The sequence below is a fragment of the Mercenaria mercenaria genome, chromosome 3 (assembly GCF_021730395.1).
Source record: "Mercenaria mercenaria strain notata chromosome 3, MADL_Memer_1, whole genome shotgun sequence".
Classification (NCBI taxonomy): domain Eukaryota; kingdom Metazoa; phylum Mollusca; class Bivalvia; order Venerida; family Veneridae; genus Mercenaria; species Mercenaria mercenaria.
The window spans coordinates 61,635,778-61,659,164 of NC_069363.1; the positions used below are offsets into that span (position 1 = coordinate 61,635,778).

General features: G+C 34.3%; 1 protein-coding gene across 1 annotated transcript in view; it reads left to right on the forward strand.

The window, feature by feature from the left end:
* Positions 1-23,387, forward strand: part of LOC128555914 (tyrosine-protein kinase HCK-like) — an 86,538-nt gene that overhangs the window by 58,678 nt on the left and 4,473 nt on the right. The window contains exons 8-16 of the mRNA XM_053539733.1: positions 243-342; positions 625-729; positions 5,255-5,346; positions 5,683-5,835; positions 9,304-9,450; positions 10,236-10,495; positions 11,089-11,242; positions 22,274-22,405; positions 22,865-23,060. Coding sequence (XP_053395708.1) covers positions 243-342; positions 625-729; positions 5,255-5,346; positions 5,683-5,835; positions 9,304-9,450; positions 10,236-10,495; positions 11,089-11,242; positions 22,274-22,405; positions 22,865-23,060 — 1,339 coding nt within the window. The remainder of the gene's footprint in view (positions 1-242; positions 343-624; positions 730-5,254; positions 5,347-5,682; positions 5,836-9,303; positions 9,451-10,235; positions 10,496-11,088; positions 11,243-22,273; positions 22,406-22,864; positions 23,061-23,387) is intronic.

Consider the following 23,387-nt stretch of genomic DNA (forward strand, 5'->3'; position numbering starts at 1 on the left):
CAGTATATGTGACTTGTATGACTTTGATACTGTGTTATTTCAAGTGTTTGTATAGTATGTGCATTGTATGACTTTGATAGTGTGTTATTTCAGATGTTCGTTTACTACGTGTCTTATATGACTTTGATACTGTGTTATTTCAGATGCTGTTATAGTATGTGTCTTGTATGACTTTGATACTGTGTTATTTTAAATGTTCATATAGTATGTGCCTTGTTTGACTTTGAAACTGTTTATTTCAGATGCTCTTATAGTACCTGCCTTGTATGACTTTGATGCAATCAAAAACGATGATCTCAGCTTCAGAAAGGGAGATAAATTGGAAGTGGATGCGAAAACTAGGTACACAATTTCCTTACTGTCTATTGAAATTGCCACAAGTTTTGCTTGTGCGTTTGCTAAATAGGCCATATAATTCACAGTTAATATGTTGACGAGTTTTAGTACTCTTCAGTGAAAAACAAACATTTTTTATGATCTGTACTGTTCCTTACTAGTTGCAATAAGAAAATATGTAACGTACGCCAGAAATATGCATTTGCAGTTTTCTGCCTTTCATATGTCTTTGCTGTCTGTTATTAAATTGTTCATACTTTTTGTTTCAGTTCATACTTTTAATTTCAGTCAAATCTCGGATCGGTGGGCAGCTCGACATCTGAGGACGGAAGAGAATGTTTACATCCCAAAGGACTATATTATGATGCATGATTACTCACAACAGTCTCAAGAGTAAGTCGCTAGATTTACATATAACACACTAGATTGTGTAGTATGTTTGAGATGTGGTGTACGCTGATTACTGGTAATGTTGAATACCATGTTCATGATAATAAAAACTGTGATATACTTTAAAGGTAGTTCCATGTCGCAGGTTTTTCCTACAGATGACACTAGCTGATTAGCAATAGAATTCAAAATCTGGTTCAGACATTCAGACGTGTCTTGTCAGTCTAGTTAGCTTAGTGGGTAGAGGACAAGACTTTTAATCAGTACATTGTACAAAGTTGTTAACCCCACCCCGCCCCGCCACCCCCCACCCCCCACACCCGATTAAAAAAGTACAAAAAATGAATGATTTAAGATCTAAAGTGAAGTGATGCCTACTTTGGCTTACTGTCTGTTTGGTTAGTCTAATAGGAAGAAGTTCAGTTCACTTGTTCAGATGTTGTTAGTTTATAACATTGTAGTAATGATCTGTAAATTAACAGAATAATGTATTTTACCAAAATAATGATTCAGAGCTTTTAGCTTGAGAAAAGAACACAGGCAAATACAGAGAAGCAAGTTTAAACTTAATTTTGCATGTATTAAGTGGTTAATTTTAAAGCAGAAAAAAATCTTCTCTCACCATTTTGACTGTTTTTCGTATCCTAAAACTTTATAGATAAGTTGAAAGTTATTTTTATGGTATTACACAGATTTAAGCTGTCGTCTTGAGTATTACTGGAACAGTGTTGAAAAAACAAGGTCTATCCAAAAATCAGTCAGATTTTTGTTTTTGTTTGCTACTTAAGAGTGATTTTTTTTTCAGATATATAATCTTTCGCTTTTAACAGGTCGCCATTTTACTAAATTCCTGTAAATCCGATATGGCAGCTGTTAAATAGGCCATATATTTCACAGTTAATATGTTGATGAGTTTTAGTACTCTTCAGTGAAAAAACAAACATTTTTTATGATCTGTACTGTTCCTTACTAGTTGCAATAAGAAAATATGTAACGTACGCCAGAAATATGTTATGCCTTACTGCTTTTGCAACTATCTTTGATAAAAAAAAATCTTATGAGCATTTGCAGTTTTCTGCCTTTCATATGTCTTTGCTGTCTGTTATTAAATTGTTCATACTTTTTGTTTCTGTTCATACTTTTAATTTCAGTCAAATCTCGGATCGGTGGGCAGCTCGACATCTGAGGACGGAAGAGAATGTTTACATCCCAAAGGACTATATTATGATGCATGATTACTCACAACATTCTCAAGAGTAAGTCGCTAGATTTACATATAACACACTAGATTGTGTAGTATGTTTGAGATGTGGTGTACGCTGATTACTGGTAATGTTGAATACCATGTTCATGATAATAAAAACTGTGATATACTTTAAAGGTAGTTCCATGTCGCAGGTTTTTCCTACAGATGACACTAGCTGATTAGCAATAGAATTCAAAATCTGGTTCAGACATTCAAACGTGTCTTGTCAGTCTAGTTAGCTTAGTGGGTAGAGGACAAGACTTTTAATCAGTACATTGTACAAAGTTGTTAACCCCACCCCGCCCCGCCACCCGCCACCCCCCACCCCCCACACCCGATTAAAAAAGTACAAAAAATGAATGATTTAAGATCTAAAGTGAAGTGATGCCTACTTTGGCTTACTGTCTGTTTGGTTAGTCTAATAGGAAGAAGTTCAGTTCACTTGTTCAGATGTTGTTATTTTATAACATTGTAGTAATGAATACCTTGTTAAGTTTCTGTAAATTAACAGAATAATGTATTTTACCAAAATAATGATTCAGAGCTTTTAGCTTGAGAAAAGAACACAGGCAAATACAGAGAAGCAAGTTTAAACTTAATTTTGCATGTATTAAGTGGTTAATTTTAAAGCAGAAAAAAAATCTTCTCTCACCATTTTGACTGTTTTTCGTATCCTAAAACTTTATAGATAAGTTGAAAGTTATTTTATGGTATTACACAGATTTAAGCTGTCGTCTTGAGTATTACTGGAACACTGTTGAAAAAACAAGGTCTATCCAAAAATCAGTCAGATTTTTGTTTGCTACTTAAGAGTGATTTTTTTTCAGATATATAATCTTTCCCTTTTAACAGGTCGCCATTTTACTAAATTCCTGTAAATCCGATATGGCAGCTGTCATAAAATCTAATAGTAATGTCAAAAAGTCTGATAAGAATTTCATTTTGCGACCTAACATATGTTGCATGAGCAAAGCATAATTTCAATAAGCCATCATCAAGGAATGATCTATGTATTTAAACAAACTGATACCATGTGGACAGTTGTTCACCATTTTGAATACTGTTGTAAACTGAAAAGCATTTTAGTGATCAGAAGAGATAAAAGTATACAAATGCAAATCTGTGACAAAAATTGTTAGCGTAGAAAATCAAGAGTCGCCTGGAGACACCCTCTCCCCTCACTTTCAACACACACATGCACGCACGCGCGCACGCGCGCACGCACGCACGCACACACATTTATGAAAATATATAAATTTTTATGCCCCCACATTTATGTGAGTTGGGGGTGCAAATAACATTGCTCTTGTCCGTACATTTATATGTCCAAAAGTTCGATATCTTGTGTGTCTAACCTTCCAACACTATTAGCCTGATTTGCTTTAAACTTTCACAGATGAACAAGCTTGATGTACAAATGACCATAAAGGAAGGAACTTTTGCTTTGTCTATTTTTACCACAGTTATGGCCCTTCGATAGTTTTGCAATTATACTGAGCCAAAACTTCTCCTTTGTTCATGGATTACAATTCTCAACATCTGAAAACAAATAAAAATTTTACACAAACTTAAATATACAACAATTTTTTCCGGAGTGGTTACTCCGGCAAAGAACTACTATCCCACTTCAGACACCAATGTCACAAGTCAGGTTTGGCCAGAGCGGGTAGCTCTACTACTGCAATAACCACTTAACAAAATAAATTCACTTTTGATCAATCTTTTAATAATCAAATTAAATATTAAATATATATTGCATATAAAACAAAGATATTCTGTTAAATAATGAAAAGTTCTGTAATCCTGGAATCAAATCGAGACCACCACACAACACTTCCGCCTTAAGAATTAAATGTCTCTAGAATCTCCGACCAATGCTTGGTCCTCAATGTTATTAATCCTAAAGTTAGTTCAACTCCGACCGACAGATTTGGTCAATGTTTCTTGTAGTAGAAAACTGTTCAGTATATTGAAATATACCGACCATATAAATATCTGAATTTAGTCCAAACACCGACAATAATACTTATGACGGGAATATCCGTTACTGTACACATTCCTATACCAGCTCTCCACACCAGACAAAGTTCTCAACTGTTCTAAAACCCGTGTTGAAGGCACCAACTACCAATACCAAGAGCTACGAGTATCTCTCCTCCAACCAACCCTGATGTCTGGTTTGAAGGTTTGACAAGCTAAATAAACAGGAAAATAATTCTGACCATAAAGCATTATCTTGCTAGTTAACTATGAAAATTCAGGTATCTTTTAAATAAACTTCTGCCAAATATTCTATCAAGTCTTTTTAGGCTAAAATGCCATGTGCTCTAGTCAAAAGTCAGCTCAGATGTAAGCTTATGCAAAAATACTCAATATACATTTCTTCAATCACACACTCATTGGTCAATTATTTACAGGTAAAATTTACTCAGGTGTGACATTATATGGTCAACTAATCCAATTAATCTACCTATGTATTAAGATACCAAGAGTTTAAAAGTACATCAATGCTTAATCTGATAGTTGTAGCATTGCCTTTAAAAGGATGATAAATATAATTAACTTGATTTTGTGACACTTACCCGATATACATCTCTCGGGAATAAATTTCTATCATTTCTATCGTTAACGGCAAGGTGTGGCGTGTAATTATGTTGCGTTTCAAGTCTTTGACGTCACTTAATTGTTCACATATTGTTCATCAATTTGAAACGATTGTCAAAATGTTCTTCCCTTTATTTGCCAGTAACCTGGAGACAATGTCCTCTCATACATGTATATACCTTCATCTTCCGCTGACAGTTAAAAGAAAGATGCAAAATTTGCACATTTTGAATAGCAGACAAAATGAAAATATAGGTTACACACTGACATCTCCATTTCATGTAAATGCAATGTTTTAGCGAATTTATATAGATTTACACATTCAAAGTGTCATCATGGGCGTCCAAGGTTGAGTGGTTAAGGTCGATGTCTCTGAATTACCTACCCTCATTAATGTTGGTTCAAGTTTCAATCGGTGCGTTGAATTATGCATGTGAGGAAGCCATCCAGCTGACTTTTGGAAGTTGTATGGTTCTACATGTAAAAATGCATGGAGGGGCACCTTGGGTCTTCCTTCACCATCAAATGTGGAAAGTCGTCAAATGATCGGTAATACAAAGTATAAAGTAGTAATGCTACAAACCCTTCAAAAAGTGTCTTCACAATACTTCTGCTGTAAAACATGTTTGATTTGTCTCTAGTTCTTTATAGAATACATGTGTAATCGAACAATTTCAGCTGGTGGTATAATGTAGACAGGAAGGAAGCCGATAAAAAACTTTTGTTGCCAGGCAATCCTACAGGAACCTTTCTCATGAGAGAGACCTCAGGTATTTATCCTAAATAATACTAATTTATTGTTGTTTATACATGGAAAATCCATGCCCTAGAACTTAAAGATCATGTATTTGTTTGAGACTTCAATCAAATCAGGAATTAAAGAAATGTTTTAGGAAATGTAAAGCTTTTTGACATTAGATACTTGTTCACGTCTTAAATGCTTTTAAGAGGATATATTAGAGTTAAGGAATTTGGTATGTTGACTTTAAAATCTTGCATTAAATAACACGATTAAGTAAACAGAAACTTGAAAGATTTCGAAGACTAGGTTTTTGCTAAAACAGTATAAAATGTTTAGCTAGTCAATTTCTGAAAATATTTTTGAGGTATGTATGTGCTGTCTGTGCGAGACTTTGATCCGAAGATAAATGATGCCTGTGTGAAACATTACAGAATACGCAGGTTAGATAATGGAGGGTTCTACATCAGTCCAAAGAGAACTTTTGGCAACATGCTAGATCTGATCTTTCACTACAGAAGTAAGGCATACCTTTATTGCTCTAAATAAGGTCTTAAAAGAATTACCAAGAGTTGCAATTGTTTTATCACCGGAGCACAGCCTACTCAGTTTAAGCTTTTGTGATGACCCACTGTCTGTCCCCCGTCCATCATCGGTGAATTATTCAAGACAGCTTCTTTTTATCTGTTGTTGAAAAATTCATTGTTACCCAGTATCAGTGCCAAAAAGAGAAAAATCCAAATTTGAAATCTAGACATTAGAATGTAACAGCAACAAGAACGGTCCCAATTTTCAAGAACTGATGCCAACTTACTTTTGAACCGCAGAGAGAAGATATGACCTTCTTTACGGAAATTTTTTAACAATTATAGGGAATTCTTGGGAAAGTATAGGTGTTTTGGCTTGGGGAAACGGCCTAAATTTGCTGTAAAAATAGCTGAATATATCACTGTTCATTATCAACAATTTCTGCAAATGACATGTTCTGTAATTTAAATAAGAACACATGGTTGAAGTTAATGAAACTCGATCCGGAGGTTCTTTGGATTATCCTGTTTGGTTGCACATGGGGACTGTTAGATCTAAAAGAAAGAAACATATAATCTTAAAATGATATTAAAATTATGTCATACAAACAGTCGTTCGGTGATCCTCAACCAAGATTGACAAAATTATTTTGATTTGTTAAAAACATAGCTGTCAAAGTTTTTTTACTCGTTTGTTTTACGCATGTAGTTGAAATTTGAAAAGTTTTCTTGTCAGAAACTGCTATCCTAATTAAAAATGGTAATACGTCACGTTTGGGTGTTCCACTTCCAGCTTGTTCAAATTATTTTAATTTGTCAGAAAATTTGACAAAATGGACTTTTGTTGAGTTTTTCTAATATGTATATGGTGAAAACTGTAAAAAGTTTCCATGTCTTTATGTGCAATACCCCAATAGTAAAAGAATTACATACAAATGATTCTCTGGTGACCCTGCTCCGGGTTTATTATTCTTCTGATTCATTAAGATAGAATAGCCACTATAAGGTGTGAACACTTAAATTTTTTTTTTGCCAGAAACTTTTCACCTTATTTTAGCATAATTTTACAGAAACCCTTTTAACAATTTACTTCAAAATTATTCAGATGCGTCGAAAAACATTGCCACCAGAGCTAAAACTAGAAAAAAAATCAAAAGCAATCTCCTAAACCAATTGTTTTAATTACTAAAATCATATTTATCATTTGGAAAAAAATCATAGCTACTGTCAAATGTAAAGTGTACCTAACGCTCTATAGATAAATTTGAAAACCTTAGGATTCAGCTGGCCAGTGACAGAAATGTTTCCGAGCAGTGAAACTCTGGTGAGTAATAAAAGGTCATGTTGGCTGGCTTGCTTGGGAAAATTAATGCAATGTTCTTTTTATCACATGTAAGCTTTTCCTGCTGAAACATCATACTTTCAACTATCTTTACATATTATAGACCCTATGCTTAAAACGAGGTGAACGTCAAGGCTTTATTACACTGGTGCATAATCATATAAATGTAATGGCTCTATTTCGATCCCACTACGTAATGCATGTGATAAAATACAGTAATTAAGTGGAGGATGGGGAACTAAAATGAGCACACTCATGTTGATGTACATTATTATTAGCTGAATTACCTTAATTGTGTCTGTGTGACTGAACACCAAACGGCGGGGCCGCCTTGGCTTGGTTGGCTAAGGTTGCTAACAACAAATCACATGCCATTTACCGGTTTGGGTTGAGCCTCGCTAAGTATGTTGAATTTTTCAAGTGTGGAAACCATCCAGCTAGCCTAAGGAAGTCAACAGTTCTTCCCAGGCGCTGTCCGTGGCGAAATAATGCACTGAGGGACACCTGAGGTCTTCTTCCACTATTAAAAGCTGGAAGGTCGCCGTATGACCGATAAATGTGTGAGTCAGTATGATTTTAAACCCATCAAAGAAAAGAAAAGAAAATCAATCGAACAATAAATAAAAATGGAATTCCAGAAAATATGGTTAAGCAAATGATTATTTTGTTAGACATTCTGCTATTTTAAGTAGGTACAGACATACACGTATGTTGTTTCTTTATGTGAAGTTTTAGGTTCAAAGTTCAACTGTTGTGACTAAAATAGCCATATCACATATCATACATATCGCAACATAAAAATATAGAAGATGTTTTACACCTGAGCCAAATGTAACACTTAAGTTTTGAGTTGTTAAGTGTACTATGCATTTACGTGTATTGATTCGATATTCCCAAGTTGTTGTAAGGGGTGGGGGGGGGTATCATTTAACGTTTTCTTATCAGGCACTACAAAATAGTTTGATAAAGTAAGAACAACTGAAACAAACAAATAGTTTTATTATCAAGTCTGTCACTGGGTAGATGAACAGGACGCTGACATTGGTGTCACATGATTGACAGTTTAAAGTCACTGATTCTGGTATGCGAGGTGTGTGGCCTACGGTCTGCGTATTGGATGAAACAGTATTTTTATTCATGTGGTGTGGCCTGAATGCATTTTTCTCATGTATAAAATCCTTCTATCTGCATTTGTTTTTAACGCTTCTTTAATTTCTCATAAAATCTAGCAATTATCAATTTTGCTGATTTTATTTTATTACTTAGATAAAAAAAATCATAATAATTGAATGAAAAAATACTGGTCATTCCTCTTTTTCAGTTTGAAATAATTATTTTATTTTTTATCAAATAAAGGTGGGAGTTTTCTAAAAGAGTGAGAATTGCTTTGCTGTAAGAGTTAAAATTTAATTGGTCTGGACAGTATTCGAAATGACTAATTAAAATAAGCAATATCACAATTAGTATATTATCAACTAAAATAATTGTGTGTATATATTTTGTAAAAAACGCTGCATTTCAATCACTAAATTGCAAAGCACAGGAAATGACAAATCATCTGTACATATCAATAAAATTTAGATCATCTGACATGCACTACATGTCAAGTCTACATGGATTTTATGGACCCTTATTAGACCTGACTAGACAGGATCCTGTTTATTGGGGATTAAGATTGTATGGCATTTGGGTGAGGGTCACTTATATAGGAGATTTTCTTTGCCTTAAGGAGATAAGATAAACACTTGCAGACAAACCTGTATTTAGCAGTCAGCCAAAAGATATATACAATCTGGGCCTACTACTGAAGGCAAGTGGCTGCTTTAGACATGTTGAAATTAGAAGAAAAAGTCAACTTGAAAAGTTGTATACTCGTGTTATTATTAACAAAATCGGAGTGGGCTGTAAGATGTTTTCCTCTCAATTACTTTTACTTGAATTTGAAATTTAAGACAGTTCCTGTCAACTGTAGGTTACTTCTACTGTTTATTGAGCATAATGTTATAGACCAAGTTCACTGCATGCTAGAGACTGAGAATTACATGCCAAATTAACTTTGACAGTCCATCATTAGGGGCTTATGTGTTTTGTTTTTCTCACTTGAATTCTTATACAATAGATGTAGCTGATGGACTATGCTGTAAGTTGGAGAGTTCATGCCCACAAATTCGACCTCTTGTACAGTTCAGGGAGCTAGAAGTATCAAGGGAGTCGGTGACACTTCTGAAAAAAATTGGAGGAAGTTGTTTTGCAGAGGTTTTCGCTGGTAAGAACTGTAATGTATTATGATATAAAAACTTGCATGGGAAACTCTGATGTCTTAAAGCTCAAGAGACTGTTCACAGATTGTTGAAATATTTTATGTTTTAAGGTAGTGGGTTCATGTCGAAAATCTGCAAATAACATAACTTCATCGCATGTGATTTTGTTTTTCGGTATTTACAGAGTCATGTAAGCCTTTAGCTAAATTTACGTCAGAAGAATGCCAAGATGCCTCACGTAAATACATAATCACCCGAAAATTGCTAATTGTTATTGCAGATTCATTACCTTCAAAGAAACTCGCGACAATTATGGAGAGAAGGTTTAAAATTAGTTCATATAGGGTGTATCAAGTTGAACCTATGTTATGCATTTTCAGGTGCTGCCCATGTTAATTTCGTATGTTTGCCAAAATTAAAATCTTGACACCTTTAACTTTAAGAAGATTGAAGACTTTCTTTTTGTTAGTGTACATATAAGAATGGTCCAGTGCCTGACACAGTCAGCAGAAGCGGTTTTAATCTTACATAAGACAATACTAAATTTTAGATATAAATCGATGAGAAAATCTATGTATTGTTTGTATCGCTAGTTATTCTGAACATTGTTTAATTCAGTCGGCATGACATTTTGCGGTTTAGTTTAGAATTTGTGGACTTTAGTTTTTGAAGCTAAAATGAACTTTTATATGTTTTCTATGATTTAATTTCGTGGACTGAAGATAATAATGATTTCACATTACAAAATCATTGTATCCATAGTTACATATTATTTTCTTCTCCCTGGCAGGTAAATGGCGTAAAACAGTAGACGTGGCTGTGAAAACATCGAAGCAAGGTCAGATGACGGCTGACGATTTTCTGGCCGAGGCGAAGCTCATGCATCATTTAAGACATAATAAACTTGTACAGCTGATGGCAGTGTGTACAATATCAGAACCTATCTATATTATAACTGAGCTCATGATGCACGGGACCCTACTGGATTACTTACGCAAAGATGAGGGCAAAACCCTCGGCTTCAATTCATTAGCTGACATGGCTGGCCAGGTTTGATAGAGTTATTATAATCATATGAAAATCATTTTTAGACACATATCAATATTAACCATCTGTTCTCTAAACAGATTTTACTATGAGCTGTAGTCTGTATTAAGATACTTTTGACATTGACCCAAGTCATGTTGGAGTTTGTGGAGACCTTAGTAATATTGCCTTTCCAAAAGATAAAAAATTAGACACACTAATCTCTCCCAACATTACTATGTTTTTCACATTATATATGAATTCTTTTGATTGAATACTATTAGGTATTTTTGCTATATTTTATTCTTTTCTGTAAGTCAATTACGTTTCCAATTATTTGTTCATTGGTGTCTTTTTTTCTATTTGCAAGTACTGAACAACTTCTATCTTTTCCTCATAAAAAAGGGGCAGGAAAATTTTGATTGCAAAGATAATGTCTTTGATCAGACCAGCAGAGTGATAATATAAACTAATGTTTTATTCTAAACAGGGGAATCTTGAAGTTTTCAATTTTACCTTTTATTCTTTTGCTCTATATACAGTTGAAGCTCCATATCTCGAACTCGCATTCTCAGACTAGATCAGGTATATTAAAAGTGGTATATTTGTGTATTCAGATAGCTGATGGCATGGTGTATCTAGAGACAGAGAATATTGTACATATAGACCTGAGGGCTGGTAATATTCTTGTGGATGATCACAACGAAGTAAAGGTGGCAGGGTTTGGTCTTGCAAAGGTGATGCAGAAAGATATTTATGAGGGTCAAGACAGTAAGTAAAACATGCTACATAATAATGTCACTATTTCAGCTATTCTACTCACCCTGGCGTCGGCGTCACGCCGTGGTTAAAGTTTTGCATGCAAGTACGTATACATATCATTTAAAGGCATATTGTTTTGAAACTTATATTTTTCTTTTTCTAGGTCAATTACTAAACTCACTGGGTCAAGTTCTATAACTCTGACATGTATTTTGACCAAAATATACCCCCTTTGGACTTAGAAAGTCATGGTTAAACTTTTGCATGCAAGTGACTAGCTACAAAACTAATGAGATATTAATTTGTTGAGACTTCGAATGTGTCTTAGTGGTTATAAAAATAGGTGATAGCATCAAGTCCCATAACTCTTGACATGCATTTTGGCCAAATACTCCCTTTTGGAAAATCCTGGTTAAAGTTCTGCATGCAAGTTCATATAGCTATTATGGCATATAGCTTTGAAACGTATTTTAGCTTGACTATACGAAGTATATGGAGAGCTAACCTACTCGACCTGGCGTCGGCGTCAGTCCTTCCGCGTCCACACACTGGTTAAAGATTTGATGCACTTTCTCTTTTTAGCTCACCTGAGCACAAAGCTATTGTGATCGCTCACCGTTCGGCGTCCGTCCGTCCCTCCATCTACACTTTCCTTTTAACAATATCTCATCTTAAACCATCAGGCAAATTTTGAAAAACAAATCAGAGGAATGTTTCTTGGATGGTAATTTTTAAAATTGTTTCAAAGGATTGAATTCCATACAGAACCATGGCAAACGGATGGGAAAACTTTAAAATTCTTTTTGTCCAAAACCACAGGTTCTAGGAATTTGATAGTTAGTATGTAGTACCATCTAGTTGTCCTCTACCAAGACTGTTCGAATTATCCCACTAGGGTCAAATATGTCCCCGTCCAAGAGGTCACCTTATTTATAAAAATATAAAGGGAAAAACTTTGAAAATCGTTGTCTTAAACTGCACGTCCTTGGACTTTGATATTTGTTATGTACATCATGTAGTGGCCCTTTACCAAGAATGTTCAAATTATCCCCATAGGGTCAAATATGGCCCCGCCCTGGGAGTCATATGGTTTATGTATACTTATATAGGAAAATCCTTGAAAATCTTCTTGTCCAAAACTACAGAGATTAGGAATATGATATTTGGTATGTAGCATCATCTAGTAGGCTTCTACAAAGATTGTTCAGATTATCATCCTAGGGTCAAGTATGACTCCGCCCTGGGGGTCACATGGCTTATATAGACTTATATAGGGAAAAAACTTCGAAAATCTTCTTTTCTAAAACCACATGCCCTTGGATTATATTAGCTCACCTGAGCAGAAAGAGCTAAGCGTGAGCTGTTGTGATCTCTCACCGTCCGGCAACCGTCCAGCGTACGTCCGTTGTCCGTGAAAATGTTCCTTCTTGCCCAAAACCAAATAGCCTAGGGCTTTTATTAGCTGAGTTATGGGATAAGCTATTGTAATCGCCGATTTTGAATTAATTTTACACAAATGAGTCTTGTTTGATCCTCTATCAAGTTTGTTCAAATTATTCTAATTCGTCAAAAAAAGAAACATGGGGGTTTGGTCACTCTTCAATATATGTATATACATTGTAAACCCTTGTGTCTGAAACTGCTTGTCCGATTTTGAAATCAAACAAATGGCTGTTGTGTAACTTCCTGCCAAACCTGTTCAAATAATTACGATATAGTGGATTTTTAAAAAAATCTTCTTGTATGAAACTGCTGTATCTCCTAAACCCCTTGAAGGATTTTAATGAAACTTTGGTCAAATGATCGTCTCATCTAGACAATGTGAAGAACTTTAGAGTCAGCCATGTCGGCTCAAGATCATGTCACAATCCATCTTGTGTCCGCTTTGTATCTCCTAAACCCCTTGAAGGAGTTTTATGAAACTTTAGTCGAATGATTACCTTATCAAGACAATGTGTACAACTTATGATACTTATGCGACGTTAGGAGATGAAATGAAGGACATTGCCAATAACTTTTACGCAAAGAATGTAAAGTGCATCTGTGTACGTTATGTCCGAGAAAAGATGCAGATGTTACCGTCTTTAATAATGTTCTTCAACAAGTGTGCGATGAAACTGGAGCTTACCTGGTACAGTGTTTCACATCTTTCATCTATATGAACCGGAAAACTGTCACCCATTATTATACACCTGATGGAATTCACCTAAACAACCGAGGTTCAAGTACGCTGCTTATGTGTTTGAATGAATGGATTTCTGTTATAAAGAGTCGTTCATCAGATCAAGATACTTACAGAAGTCCACCAGCGGAACATTTCTCTAGTCACTCATTTTGGCAAAATCGGCGAAAGTCTGCAAGGAGCTTACCATTTAATTCGAGAACAGAATATAAAAGAGACAGAAACAACGGACGATCATATCGAGGTATGACCCGATCTTGTCAAAACTGTGGTTTAACAAATCATTATACCAATAACTGTAGAACACACTCAATTTCAGACAACTACGGGAGAAAAATGTACGACAGAAGGGACTTCATGAGAACATAGGACAGCGAAGACAAATACTCCAGGCCCTTTGATATGTAAGTGCCAATATTTTTCATTGCTGGAACCATCATCTAAAAATGATAATAATTATAATACTTTCAATTATGATAATAATAATACTAGTAATAATGATAACGACAACGTCAACGATAACGATAACGATAATGATTATTATTATTATGATGATGATGATAACGATAACGATAATAAAATTAATAATAAAACTATACTACAAAAAATACAAATGAAAAGTATAAGTAACATATACAGAGATTCTCAAGTAGAATTTGCAAAAAACGCAAATGGCGGTATTTTTTCATACTTTTCTTTCATAATGCTAGTTTAAATATTCAACATGTTCTTCCTAAACTTGATGAAGTTAAGTATCTTTTAAGTTTACCAAATTCAAGTGATATTCTTGGACTGTGTGAAACTTTTCTCACGGAAAACATCGAAAACCAATTTTTAAGTATCAATAATTTCTCGTTTGAGAGAAAAGACAGACTTAATAAAAAAGGTGGTGGAATTTTAGTATACCTAGCAAAAAAAGTTCCGTACACACGGCGGTATGACCTAGAACATGATGATATTGAGTCAATCTGCATTCAAGTAAATTATACCAATTGTAAACCATTTCTAGTGAAATTCGTATACAGACCACCAGATGTAAATCAGGCGTGGATAGATTTATTTGAAGCTCAACTTGAAACACTCGACCTGCTAAACTTAGAAACGCATATCCTCGGAGATTTTAACATCAATTACTTGCCGGAAAATAAGTATGAAAAATTCACAAATAAAAATGGCAGGATGTAATAATGAAATTCGGTCTTAATAAACTTATTAAAATCCCAACACGAATAACAAAACTAAGTTCTACTATTATTGATCATATATATACTACACAATGTGAATATATAAGTGAAATATTGGTTCCAAACTACAATATCAGTGATCATTACCCAATATGTTTCACGAGATCGATGAAACACACCAATGGAAATCAAGATAGTCACAAAACAATAACGTACAGGTCTTTCAAAAGTTTGAAGAAGCCGGTTTTCGGAACGATTTATCACCTGCACCATTTAACTTGATAGAAACATTCTCTGACCCCAATAAATCACTACATTTTCTTTATTCTATATTAAACAACAGCCTGATAAAACATGCACCTATGAAAACAAAAAGGGTAAAACGCGTCATACAACCTTCGTGGTTTACAGAAGATATCAAAAAAGCAATTATTCAACGGGATAAGCTACATAAGGATAAAAAATTTAATGAATACAAGATTTTGCGGAACAAAATTTCATCCATGATAAAGAAAAGTAAAAAGAATATATATAACATTGCAATAAAAGATAATAAAAATCCAAGCTATTTGTGGAAAAATATAAGAAATATATCAAATAACAATACAGAAGAAAATGGCATATCATTGCCATCAAAAATGGTTATAAATGAAAAAAATATCGATGAGCCTTCAAATATATTGAATGCACTGAACAATCATTTCATTAATATATCAAATATCGTTAAAAAACAGAATTTGTAACAAATAATTTCTCATTTTTGGAAAAGTATCTAGACAACAAATTGAAATTTAACATGTTTAATATTGAACCAATATCGGCATTTGAAGTTAAAAAAATTATAGACAAATTAGATACTAATAAATCAACGGGATTAGACGGCATTGGTCCTAATATACTTAAATATTGTGGTGACTATATCACGTCTGCAATTGCATTTTTGATAAACAAAGGTATCGACACATGTACGTTTCCAGATTCTTTAAACGAGGCATTTGTTGTTCCAGTATTTAAACAAGGAAACAAAGAAGATCCAAACAACTATCGCCCTATCTCAATTTTACCGACAATATCTAAAATATTTGAAAGACATATAGCGATTGAAATGCAATCTTTTTTCAAAACATTTAACATCATTCACGAAACTCAGTCAGGATTTAGACCCAATCATTCATGCCATACAGCTCTTACGCGATTAATAGATACCTGGTTAAAAGACGTAGATTCTAGGAAATATGTAGGTGCTGTATTTCTTGACTTAAGGAAAGCATTTGATCTTGTTGATCATTCTATTTTACTACATAAACTAAAATTATATAAATTTACAGATAGTACAATTAAATTATTCCAGTCGTATTTATCCAACAGGAAACAGTTGATTAAAGTTGGTAACTTCAGATCCGAACAAATGACCCTTAGTTCCGGCGTTCCACAAGGGTCAATTATCGGCCCCCTGTTATTTTTACTTTATATCAATGACATAGCATTATCAACAAATGTAGGTAATATTGATCTATACGCTGATGACTCGACAATATATGAATCTGATTATGATATGAAAATTGTTGGAAGTAAACTCCAAGAAAATTTAGATAAAATCGAAAAATGGTGTTTTTCAAACAACATGCTGTTACACCCATCAAAAACAAAATGTATGCAAATAAGTACAAAACACAAGAAGCGCAATTGCAGCAATCTGAACTTAACTATTGGTGGATCTATCATAGAAAATGTAACAGTTCAAAAAGTTTTAGGAATCTATATCGACAATACACTTTCGTGGAATATACAAATAGACAAAATATGTTTGAAAGTTAACTCAAAAATTGCACTATTGAAAAGGATTGTTTATTTTTTAACAGAGGATATGAAAAAAATATTCTACAATGCATATATTTTGTCTGTTTTAGATTACTGCTGTACAATTTGGTCTACATGCAGTAAAGGCTCATTAAATAAGATTTTTGCTCTTCAAGGAAGAGTTGCTAGAATTGTTTTAAATAAAGAACTGCAGACAAATAAATCTGAAATGTTAAAAGAACTCGGATGGATGAAATTTTCTGATCGATGCAAATACCATACTGGAGTAATGATATTTAAAACTACAAAAAATCTGGTACCATCTTACATATCTAATATTTTAACATTTTCCAGCAATGAAATTTATGGCCTTAGATCAGTTGTACATAATGATATTGTAATACCTAAATGTCGCACGAATTATATGAAACGATCATTTGGCTATAATAGTGCTAAAGTATGGAATATCATTCCACAAAATATTCGTTGTGTGGATTCACTTACTTCTTTCAAAAGCAAACACAAAAAATACTTATTAGGATCTGAAAAAGCTACAACTTTTTTTTCTGTAATTGCTATTTATTTATTTTCTTTTAACGGGTGAATGCATATCTGAGTGATTTTACTTTTTATGATTGTATACATATTATTTTTCTAATTAAATAGAGTGTTTGTCAAGAGTGAATGCTGTATTTAAATGTTCATCATTCTAATTCTATCTTATATTATAATTAGATAATCAGTTTTAATCTATTTTTGTGTGTAATATTACAGAAGGCCACATTGAAACTTAAGATATTTAATATGTTCTAACACTGTTACATATCTTTATGTGTTACCTTTTTTAAATAAAGTTATTATTATTATTATTATATAATTATTATTATAGTCATGTTGGCTCAAAACTCAAAGTCAAAACTCAAAGTCAAATGTTTGAGCCTCCATTTTGTGTTCGCGCCGTATCTCTTAAGCCCCTTGAAGGCTTTTAATATGACTTGGTGTAATATTCCCTTATCAAGACGATGCGCAGAACTCAAAATTCACCCATGCCAGCTCAAAGTCAAAGTCACAACTCAAATGTTTAATGCTTCTACCCAATACCATCAACCCTTTCACTGTCCATAACCGCGGCGGGGGAGGTAGCCGTCTTTCAGACTGCTTTGTTCAAACTTAAAACGGTTGTTCCAAATGGTCACCCACATCGTATGATACAATGTTCATGAATCTGATACCAAAATGCTTCGAGTTATGTCTGCTTTTTACTAAAAGTTCAGGTTAAAATTGTGATGCACTTCTGCTCTATCTCACTTATTTGATTAAAATTTCAAATAGTTGCGCCACATTATTAGCCACATGATATGAAACAATGTCATGATGCATTACTTTTGCAGAAATTTTCTATGAATCATGTTCCTTTTATACTTCTGTAATGTTTTAAGGTAGTTCTGCACGTTCGGATCGAAACTTCAGAATATATACTTGGCGTCATTGAAAAGTTACCACTTAATATGTACCTCTTTAATTTTTATACAATATCGACGTCACTTTTTCATGGCCTGTGCGCGATCCATTACTCATAGAACCTGTCTGATCATGTCTTCTAACCCATTTCATGACTGTCAGGTGAGAACAGCACATACGACGTGCAATTTCACGGATGAAAGTTCGGTGTCGACCATGCAAATGTCCTGATGGCGTTGATCGTGCCTTAAACGTGGCATTCTTAGCAAAGATATTCTGTTTTTTTGTAACGTATTCCTTTTAGTCTGTCGACTAACTTTCAAGTGCGATGAATGATTTGCGATAGAATTTTCGTATATGTCGACATTGCTCGAAAAAGTCATTTTGAACGTGCAGCCCGTGCCTCTAATAGAGTTCATCGAATTTGACAAATCTTTGTTATCTCCATTAGGGTGGTAACTTTTCATTGACGCTGAGTATACTTAGAAAATTCAGCGAATAAAAAAGATGAGGGGCGTGTGCTTGATTTTTTGCTAGACTGAATTGAAAGATTTGGACCTCACACAATTTTTCTTAATGGGAGTCTATGGGAAAATCACAACTTTCATTACATTTTCGCGACTAGAAAATGTTCTACATTGTAGATTCTAATGAAACTTCTCACAGTCGTAAAGAAACATATGGCATATAATGTGGTGAAATAAAATGTATAGGTCCGTGTGCTTATTTTTGAGATATTTGACCATGATTAAAGTGAACCGCACATTTCAAACTAATTTTATGACATTATTTTGAATTATTTAACTTGTCAAGTGTTTTAATATCACTTTTTAACTTCAGAGAGATAGTAACAGTGCCATTGTAAATAATTTACTTACAGGTTGCTATTCATTCATAAAATTATTTTCACATTCGTACGCCGAACACAGGCTTTATTGTACGTTTTCCGAATAAATGACGTCCGGTTAATCAACCGTGCAGAACTACCTTAATACACAACGTCAAACGACGTCAATGACGACAACGTCAAAATCTAGCACAGTGTTCGGCGTAAAAATCATAAACAGGATCATATTATGATGCATAAATACTGGTGAAAAATGCATAATTAGTGCGATGGTTAAGATAAGGCACCAGTAAAAACTGATTATGGAATATATACACAACATAACATGCAATATATAAGCATATAACAGGTATTTCTGAAAGGCATTAATACAGAATTTTTGAAATCATTCCTTGTGGAGACACAGTGCTCAAACGATACATCCAGGAAGTCTCTTTTAAAAACCTTTTCCAAGGATAAGTTACTTTATCGATTGGCATACAAGAGAAATCCTGGATAGTATGTCCTTGAGAAATAAAACTTTCAGAAAAATTAGTAGTTGCTTCTGGATAATTATAATGATTGATATCAAATGTATGACTATTCAGTATTTGTTAACATTGTTTATGCGTTTGTCGAACATACTGTTTCAAACATTTATTACATGTTATTAAGAAATTAGAAAAGAGAATTTTTTTAATGCCTCATTTATAACACATGCAGGGTTGTTACGTGCTTGAAAGTATTCTCTGAGTTTGACCATTTCCTTGTCAAAAATGGAATTATCCTAAGTAAAACGCTTAAAACGCTAAGCCTGACTAAAGGGAAAACCCTTTTTATATGAAAATGGGTGACATAATGAAAATTCTATGTACTGATGACTGATGACTGTTAGTGTCTTTTTCATGAACACTAGTTTGCAGGATACCATTTTCATCTTTTTCTGTTAACATCTAAAAATGTGGATCTAGATGTATTTTTCGAATAACAGTATGTAAAGTTTATAGTATCATGAAAACGGCATGTTTAAATCTGTCAAAAATGTCTAATACTTTCCTCTGAATGATTCTAGATGAACAAAATATCATCTAAAACACATAACTAGATAAGTGCTCCTTTTGACACAGACTTAAGCTTTGTCCAATATCATCATCCATATTGGAGTAATCAAACACTCCAGTGACAGCTCCAGCTTCCTCAGATGTGCCCAGTTTCACTGTCCAGCATCAAAATAGTCGAGTGCGCTGTTTTCTTTGACAGCTCTTGTTTCTTTTTCTAGGTCACAGGATCAAGTCCGATAACTCTGACAAGTATTTTGGGCAAATTATGCCCCCTTTCGAACTTCCTGTTTAGATTAGAAAATTCTGATTGAAGATTTGCATGCAAGTTTCTCTTAAACTAAAACAGATATTGATTTGAAACTTCACATGTGTTCTGGGGTTATATAACTTGGTGAAGGCAGCCAGTCCAATAACTCTGACATGTAGTTTGGTCAAACCAAGCCTTTTTCTCATCATTTTGGGAATGCCACCGATACAGTTGGGAAAATATCTCTGTAATTTGTCTTAATTTAGAATAACGGAGACTTAACGGAGTATACTTGATTTCTTTTGATTAACATTTTGAAATATGTGCTGGTATATGGATAATTATTGACTGAATTAAATTTTTTTTAAAAAAACCTAGGAAATAACAATAGTTTGGGAATTTCAAGTTCAACATTGGAAATAAAACATACTTTTCCCATTGGGATTGCCTCCTTTAATGGGTGGTACCTTTATAAATAAGAAAGCTCTGCAAACTATGCCCGCCGTCCTTTTGGACTTACAAAATCCTGGTTTAAGTTTTGCATGCAAGTTACTATCTCAAACACTAATGTAAATATTGAATTGAAAATTAACACGTCTCTTTGGTTTCATATAACTGGCATCAAATCCCATAACATGTGTTTTGCAAAATTATGCCCCGTTTAGAACTTAAAAACTTCTGGTTAAAATTTTGCATGAAAGTTACTATCTCTGTGAAACTGATGCAGATCCTGGATTGAAACTCGTTTTAACTTGTTTTAATATTTACGGAAATGTTGCTGCCTCTGGGAAAACAATTCGAATAGTCGGGCATTGGCTGTCTTACGGTCAGCTCTTGTTCACGCAAAATGTAGTGGTTAAGGTTACTGACATCAAAACTCTTGTCCCTCACCGATGTTGGTTCAAGTCTTACTCGAGGCGTTGAATTCGTCATTTGAGTAAGCCATCCAGCTGGCTTACGAAGGTCTGTGGTTCTACCCAGATGCCCATCTGTGATTAATATAAAGCTGGAAAGTCGCTTTATGAGCTATATTTGTGTCGGTGCGCCGTTAAACCCAACAAAAACAAACAAGTTGCAAAAATTGATCTTAATAAGAACCTCAAGAGGCATTCTAGTTCTGTATAAGGTTTTACCTTTTGAGCATATTTAATTTACATTTTAACCCTTACCATTCTGGACACAGTTGATTTTGTTTTTGTAACCAGTGTAGGTCCTGATAAGCCCGCACATCAGTGCGGTTGATCATGACCTGCACTGCTCGCTATTCAGTCAGTATATATTTAGTAAGCACCCGTTTTAACAGTTAACAGTATTGTCTATATTGAAAGATATATAGCAGACTAAGGGTTTAATTTGATGTGATGATTGAAAGAAAATTGTTTAATGCTCATGTATGTACAAGTTTTGTAAATATTGCTATTTCTGCCCCCTTTGAAGAAGGAGGGGTATATTGTTTTGCAGTTGTCGGTCGGTCGGCCGATCGGCCGGTCGGTCCGTATACCAATCGGTTTCTAGATGATAACTCAAGACAGCTTGGGCCTAATATCATACAAGTTGATAGGAAAGTTGGTCATGACCTGTAATTGACCCTATTGATTTTGAGATCAGTAGGTCAAAGGTCAAGGTCACAGTGACCGCGAACATTTACACGGTTTCCGGATGATAACACGAGAACGTTATGGTCGGGTATCATGAAAGTCAATATGGAGATTGATCATGGCCAGAGAATAACTCTTATTGATTTTGAGGTCGGTAGGTCAAAGTTCAAGGTCACAGTAATCCGGAACAGTTAAACCGTTTCAAGACGGTAACTTGAAAACCCTTTAGGCAGGGATCACAAAAACCTAAGAGGGAGGTTGATCATGACCAGAAGGTGACCTTTATTGATATTGAGGTTAGTAGGACAAAGGTCAAGGTCACAGTGACACCGAACAGTTAAAGCGTTCCGGGCAATAACTAAAGAAAGCTTAAGCCTAGGATCACGAAACTTATAGGTAGGCTGACCATGACCAGCAGATCACCTCTATTGATTTTGAGGTCAGTAGGTCGAATAATTGAATTTTATGCCAAATAACTGAAAAATACTTTATTCTAAGATCATATTTGATGCGAAGGTCATACTATGACTGGTATATGATCCATAATTATTGAGTTGAGGTCAGTACTTCAAACGTCCAGTGTACAGTGACCAAATAATTTCTGTCACTTGCGCAGTTATTTTATGCATCAAGGTGTAGGGGTGGATTTTAATGTTCTTTGAGCTTTTATTTGTCGTATAGATACAAAGTTCCCTATAAAATGGACAGCACCGGAGGCGGCATTTGACAGAAAATTCAGCATAAAATCAGATGTGTGGTCATATGGTGTGTTGTTGTATGAACTGATTACTTTTGGAAACGTTCCCTACCCTGGTAAATGCTCTCATTACTTAATGTGATATTTGTCGCATCATCATTATAATCAGGAAGATACAAAATGCCTGTTTCAAAAATTTGATTATTTTTTGAAGGATAATATAGGTGATGTTGATTGTGTTTTTCTAGTGCAGTTAATGTGTTTGTTATTTATAAAGGAAATCAAAAATTAAACTCGGTCAAAAAGGGGTACTCTCAGTATATACTATCAGGACTTTTAATTTTGTTGATGTAAAGTTTACTTGGTTTCGGCTTAAAACATTGCCTTGAAGGAACCATTTTGTGGATATTTGAAATATAACCAACATTTAAAGTATCATTTGTTAGGTGTTATTAATTTCCTGGATTGATATAAAAACAATAAATCCATGAAAATTAGTCCCCCTCTAAGCAGGAATTGTCAAAAAAGCACATTGATGTATATTGTATAAATTCCACTCTATTTTCTGTATTCAGGTATGAATGGATATGAGTCACTGAATCGTGTATACAAAGGATTCCGAATGCAGAAACCAATTGACGGACCAGTGCCTTGTCCAGACCCTTATTATGAAATCATGTTGAAATGTTGGAACATAGTAGCAGACAGTAGGCCTACATTTGCTTATCTCAAAGATTTCTTCAAGAGCTACAATGTGAATGCAGATGGAGAATAACCGGCGGCCATGGACGACTGATCACCATGACATTAATTACCTGGCGAGCTCTGACATCAGTCTTTTTACTACTGCTAAACCGAGCTGCATTTGCAAGTTGCATTTGTACTTGAAATATCAGTTGTGATTAAAGGTGGTTAATCAAATTATGGTCAAATAATGGATTTGTTCAAAACTTAATTAGCTCATCACTTATTTGTGTTCACAGATTTCTCAATACACGTCAGATTCATACTTGAAGTATTTCTTTTTAATTTGATTTACCAACACTGGTTTTCCAGTTAATTAAGCATAAGTATGAATTAAATAAACATATGTTTCCT